We start from the raw sequence: 6,244 nt of genomic DNA on the forward strand, positions 1-6,244 counted from the left end.
CTCCAAATCCCTCCGCGATCCAGGGGCGGGGCCTTGCCAGGCTGACCGACATGGGCTCTGCCTCCGGGCCAGGGCCTCTCCCCAGGCCTCAGCCCCAGCTCCCCTGTGGCCCACGTCTCTGCCCCTGAGGGAGAGATGGGAACATGAAGATGCAATAGGCCCAAAGACTGCCCCCCTAAGGACAGTCAGATGCCGGAAGTCTGTAAAACAGTTTTATTGTGGCTCCAATTCGATTCCACCACTATCACCACCCTGATTTTCTGGGGTCTTGGAGAAGCCACCCCAGGAGGAGCCTGTTCCCACCAGAGCTTGGCCCTGGGTCTCTCTGAGGCAGGGACTTTGGCTTCCACGGTCCTTCCGTCGACTGGCGGCCTGTCCTTGCTCTGGGCTGGGCTGGCAGCAGAACCCTTCCTCAATCCTGGCCCTGGGGCCTTGGTATCCGGCACAGTGTGACTGCCCATGTCAGTGGGGCTTAGGGACGTGGCCATCCACGTAGAAGTTCCTGGTGATCTTGGGCAGGGTGAATTCAGCCCCCTCCAGCTCAGGCGTCAGCAGGATCTGGCAGCCCAGCCGGGAGTTCTCCTGGAGGAGTGGGGCCATGTCCAGCATGTCATCCTCCCTGGGGCAACGGGGGCAGCATTAGCTATGGCTGCACTGCCCTGCTGGGGAGGAGGGCAACCGAGGGAGGAATGTCGGGGGGAGCAGGAGGTGGGGAGAGAGCTGGCGCTGCCCTGCCCCTGCTGCCCAGATGGGCCTCCACACACCCGGGATCCAGAGGCTCAGCCGCCAGCCATGCCTTGCAGGAGCCTCGGGGGCACCTCTAGCCCTGCTCACCTCTCATCAGGCTGAGGCAGAAGACCCAGGTGGTCCTCGCTCACATACACGTGGCAGGTGGAGCAGGCCAGGGAGGCTTCACACGCTCCTGGGGGTAACGAGGGAGGGGTTGTCATCAAGGGGCAGTCACTGCAGGTGTGTCAGGCAGGTGCCTCTGGGGGGGACAGAAAGCAGCAGCCCTCCCAACTCCTTCCCGGGCCTGCGTACCCCCTGTGTGTGTGCTCCACGGTGTCATTTACTCAGCCAGCCCCTCCTTTTTACAAAAGAGTGTCCAGAGTCTCATTCCCAAGGACTCCCCAGTAGGCCAAGGACCTGGCCGAGAATGGGGAACCATGACTGAGCGTGGACTTCATCTCCATGTAGCTGGAAGGGGAAAGTTCAGGCGGGTTCCATTTAGGCCTTGCTCACGGTTTCCCCTCTGCTCTTGGAGGGACCGCCTCACTCCAAACCCAGTGCAGTAGGGGAGGAGTCAGGGGTAAGGATTGCAATCTCCCAAACCCAAGGTTTTCTGCTCTTGCCTGAAACTCTGCCCTTCTGATGACCACCTGCCCTTGGACACACTCCCAACCCTCTGATCAGAGAACTGTGCTTGGGGATAATGTCCCTCCTGGCTTAAAACCCTCCAAAGGGTTTTCACACCCAAGATAAAACCCAGACTCTGCCCCACTCTGCCTTTTGCTCACTCCACTCCACTCCGTTCCAGCACACCCAAGCTCATCCCTACCTCAGGGCCTTTGCACTTGCTGTTGCCTTGGCCTAGGATGCGCTCATCGGCACTCTTACTACGGTGGGCCCTTCTAGTTTTGGGGATTCAACTCACCTGTCCCTTAGTTTTGTCCCTCTCTCCCTCATTACCTCCTTTTAATTTTTGTGCAGCATTTATCACATCTGTAGTTAACCATCTTGATCTCTGGGTCTACCTCTGCCCCAGAGGCCTGCCCTCTCTGTGTACCTAGCACCGAGCCTGGCCTGCTGTAGATGTTGCAGAACCATCTGTCATACGTGAACAGGAGCATGCTAAGCTCTTCTTCCTTTTCTCCTCCCTCTTCCAGACATATCCTGCAATGAGGATCGAGCCCTGTTTGCCTTCAGATGTTACCACTGATTCTGTGACTAATCTGCCCACCCTCCTGGACTCCTGGGGCCAAAATGTCTGGGCCTTGAAACTCCCAAGTAGTACCCAGGAATCTCCCTTATGCAACCACTTCCTACCTTGTTAGCTTCCTCATCACAGGACACTGAAATTATCTAATCATACAATAAGCACAGTTATTTACTGCACACTAACCATGTGCATGAGACCTGTTTCATCCTCCCAGCAATCCAGTGAAATAGGAACTAAATGATCCTATTTCATACATAAAGAAATAGGCCCAGAAAAACTAAGCACCTTGCCCAGGGCCAAACAGCTGGTTGTTGTTGTTGTTATGTGCCATCAAGTCAGATGACTCATAGCTACCCCTCCTTGGGTTTCCAAGGCAGTATCACTACGGAAGTAGATTGCCCCATCTTCCTTCTGAGGAGTGGCTGGTGGGTTTGGACCACCAGCCTTCTGGTTAGCAGTCAACTGCCTTAGGCACTATGCTACCAGAGCTCCCAAACAGCTGGTAAGAGGCAAAATTTGGACACAAGCATTTTCTTCTAAAACTTCCCATGTGTGTCCTGAATTGACAAGGATCTTGACTTCCCAGACATAAGGAGCTGGTCTAGGGGCTGGCTGGATTCCAGAACAACTTGAGGTAGGCCTGCCCTGATCCCCTCACCTGATCCACATAGAGCTGATAGCTTTAATAGTTCAATCAGGCTTCCAAACACATAATGGATAAACCCTGTACATTTTCTTCCAGACCACTCTTCCCAGTGGCTTACGATATAATGTTTACTCATGGAATTATTGGACATGGTCCCTATTAGGTTGAAATTGGTGAGAGCTGACAGCGGTCTTATCTGTCTTGTACAATGCTGTCTCCCTAGCCCCTCCCCTGCCCTGTCCCAGTGCCTGGCACACAGTAAGTACTCAAAATTCAGAGAAGGACAGCACAGATTAGTCATTACAATGAGATGGGTCTGACCCGAGTTTTGCTACTTACTTGACCTTGGACCAAGTCTACTTAACCTGGAACTCAGTTTCCTAATCTATAAAATGGGGTAACAGTCTCCTCTATTACATGAAGAGTTAACCAGTACGTTAACGTGCTTTTAAAGCAGTATCTGCTATTATTATTTCTTCAACAAACACTGACTTAACACTTGTTACATTCAAATCGGGTGCTGGGAGTTGATTCTCACCCTATGGGGCAGAGGAGAACTGCCCCATTCGGTTTTCTTGGCTGTAATCTTATAGATGTGGATCACCAGGTCTTTCTCTTGAAGAGCTGCTGGGTAGGTTAGAACTTACAACTTTTTGGTTAGCAGCCAAGCACGGAACCATTCGTTTAACAGTGGTTAAAGTGCTCGGCTAAGGGCTCCAGTTTGAACTTACCAGCTGCTCTGCAGGAGAAAGATGTAGCAGTCTGCTTCCATAAAGATCACAGCCTTGGAAACCCTATGGGGTAGTTCTCTGTCCTATAGGGTCACTAAAAGTTGGAATCAACTTGATTTTGCTTTTTTACATTCAAATACCATGATAGGCAACAGACATGTGGCAAATGGGGTCTCTGCTTCTTGTTATGGGGGATGGATGAGAAAGAAGTAAGCAAAATAGTAGTAAGTGCTGTGATGGCAACAAAATATACTAAGAGCATAGCTGTGTTAAGGGGGATGGAATTGTCAAGATGACACTGACAATGAGACCTGCAAAGAACAGCAGGCAGATGTGGCAGGAAAGCACTCCAGGCGGAGGGAACAGCAAATGCAAAAGCCCTGAGGCAGGAATGAGCTTGGCTGTTGGAGGAAAAACATCAGGGCCAGTTCAGGTAGAACAGAGGAAAGGAGAAGAACACACAAGCTGCAGGAACGCAGGAGTTTTTGTCTCTAGTCAATGTTCCATAACTAAGGACCGAATGAATGAAGATTAGGAGATAGGCTGGGGTTGAGGCCTTGGTGAGGAATTTGGATTCAATTCCCTGTTTGGTGAGAAGACACAGGAGGGTTAAACAACGGAAAGACATAGCCTGATTTGTGTTTTTTTAAATAAATGAATAAGGGTTTCCTCAATTCCCTGAGCCCGGCTCCCACCTTCCAGGTCCACCCCGTGGCGCTGGGCCAGGTGGAGAACATTGTCCCCGACTCTGCCGCTCACTGGGATCCGTTGGCCTGACCGGTCTATGAACACCACATTCACCCTGAAGACAGATAGGTGTGAAAATGACGAATTAGGGGTCGGTAGAATCTAGGATTAAGTTCTGGTGGTGTAGTGCTTAAAGCATTTTGCTGCTAACCAGAAGGTCAGCAGTTCAAATCCACCAGCTGCTCAGCCAAAGGCAGATGGGGAAATCTACTTCCTCGGAAACCCAAATGGGGGTAAGCTATGAGTTGGAAACGACTCAATGGCAAAGTTGTTTTTTTTTTCCTCCAGAATCCAGGGTTAGGGACTCGGGGTTGGGGCTTGATAGACAGGAATATACGGGGGGGGACCCAAGGGGGACTCTGGAGATGAGGCGGCGGGACACCGTGGGGAACAGGGAAACCTCGCAACATGACTAGTGGGCTTGCTCTCACTCACACGTCCCCGGGCCGCTCCGGGCCGCCACCTTCCTCGTCCCCCGCTGGGCGCGAGCCTGGAAAACACAGTTGGGTGAGCAGCTGCGCCCCGCCCTGCTCGGTTAATGCTGCCCGCCTGGGGCACCTGGGGCACCCTGGGTACCTGTCGCCCGGAATTTCCTGGCTGTTGCCGGTATAGCCGCCTCTCCGGTCCCCGAACAGCTACCGGATCTGCTCCACCAAGCTCCCCTGCTTGCCCGCATCAAGACCCCGGCAGTCACGCCGACCCGGGCCACGGACGCGGCCATGACAGGCGTCACGTGACCCAATGACTAGGCATGCGCGCGCAACACCCGCGCCCTCAATAGGTCCGTATTGCTCTGAGTATAAGTGCCGTTATTTCCGTCAAGTGTGCGGCAGGGACCTCACTTGTGATGTGAAGGTTGGGGAGCACAGGGCGACTCGGGAGCGCAGGGCGACTCGGGCCCGCGGAGAAGTGTGAGTTATCCGAGACCTCCCACCCAAGCCCATTATTTGCCCCAAGAACCAGTCAGCCTTTTTCTTTAAAACCATTTACTTACAAACTTTAATTCAGCAAAGGTCTGTGAGGGACTGGGGAGCAGCCATCCCCTGCAGTGGAGGTGGGCCAGAATCTGGGGAGGGAAGCTGGTGGCACGACTGGCCAGGGGCAGGGCCCAGGGTCACCTCTGGCGGCCAGGTCCTGCTGGTGGGCGGGAGCAAGCTTATCAGCATGGAGTTGGAGGTTTGGGGCACTGGGCCAAAGGGAGGCCAGCTCCGGGTGATCTGGCCTAGGGACGGGGGGGAGTTTGTCTTCAGAATGGGGGTGGACAGCAGAGGTTCAGTGACTTGGGCACAATGTTCAGCGCTCACAAACAATACAGCAGGGGACTGGCTTCAGCTGGCAGAGAAAGCCCAGCTCTGCACCTAGACCTAAGTGGAAAGGTGAGGGTAGGTTTGCCAAGACCAAGGCTTTGACCCCCTTCTGTCCCCAGGGCAGGGACCCTGGGCAGCAAGAGGGGCCCAATCCCCAGGTCAGAGCTGTTTGGTCCTGAGCCAAGCTCCAGAGCTTGACATCTGAGAGGCTCTGGCCAGCGGGGCCTGGGGCCTGGCTTTAAGGCATCAGAAGGCAAGGGGACTATGGCAGAGAGTCAGGTACCCAGGGCTGGTTGGCAGGCAGGGGCAAGAGGGGGCTTTGCCTGCAAAAGACACAGAGAAAAGAGATAAGGGCCATTCAAACTGAAAAGTGGGGACTGGAGGCCCAGACACACTGGACCTTGAAGGAATCAGAGCTGGGGTTGTCCTGGATTGTTTAAAAAAAAAAAAAAATTAGAAAAGGAAACAAAGGTCAATTGTTGAAGTTAAAAAAGGGGGCAGTCTCTGATCTTCACGGGAGGTCATGGAGACCTCCAAGGCACTCGAAAGGCCGAGACACAGGAGCAACGAGGCAGGAGAGGACTCCCAGAGATGGACACTGAAGGAGGGCAGGAGGCAGCAGAGGGGAGAGAGCGCAGGTCAGGCCCCTCTCTCTTAAGGCTGCAAGGTTCCAGTGCCTGGAGCATGCCAGAAGTGCAGAGTGGCTCCAGACTCCCCCACACTCCCTGGGCTCCTGAGGCTCTGGCTAGTTGGTCAGAAAAGTCTTTCTGAGATTTTTCTATAACCAAAAAAAAATAATAATAATAAAACAAAACACCAGGAAACCCAAAAGCGACTCAAATGCAGGCCCTTGAGCATTTCTGCTGCTGGCCTC

At 53.5% G+C, this 6,244-nt stretch overlaps 1 protein-coding gene across 1 annotated transcript; it reads right to left on the reverse strand.

Annotated features, from left to right (window-relative positions):
- Nucleotides 1-462: 462 nt before the first annotated feature.
- On the reverse strand, nt 463-5,007 carry FDX2 (ferredoxin 2). Its single transcript, XM_007953571.2, has 6 exons — nt 4,906-5,007; nt 4,640-4,808; nt 4,499-4,553; nt 4,012-4,118; nt 835-922; nt 463-619 (listed from the first exon to the last, which is right to left on the reverse strand). Exons 1-6 carry the CDS (start codon nt 5,005-5,007, stop codon nt 463-465), a joined length of 678 nt encoding a protein of 225 aa, XP_007951762.2.
- Between the last annotated feature and the right edge of the window lie 1,237 nt (nt 5,008-6,244).

The sequence above is a fragment of the Orycteropus afer genome, unplaced genomic scaffold, assembly GCF_000298275.1.
Source record: "Orycteropus afer afer isolate SDZICR_OR568_19922 unplaced genomic scaffold, OryAfe1.0 scaffold00402, whole genome shotgun sequence".
Taxonomy (NCBI): domain Eukaryota; kingdom Metazoa; phylum Chordata; class Mammalia; order Tubulidentata; family Orycteropodidae; genus Orycteropus; species Orycteropus afer.

Coding starts and splice junctions, on each gene's coding strand:
- FDX2 (XM_007953571.2), bottom strand. CDS start 5,007: ATGGGCTTGGGTGGGAGGTCTCGGATAACTCACACTTCTCCGCGGGCC. Junction 4,554..4,639: donor CAGGAAATTCCGGGCGACAG/GTACCCAGGGTG, acceptor TGTGTTTTCCAG/GCTCGCGCCCAGCGGGGGAC. Junction 4,119..4,498: donor CCGGAGCGGCCCGGGGACGT/GTGAGTGAGAGC, acceptor ATCTGTCTTCAG/GGTGAATGTGGTGTTCATAG.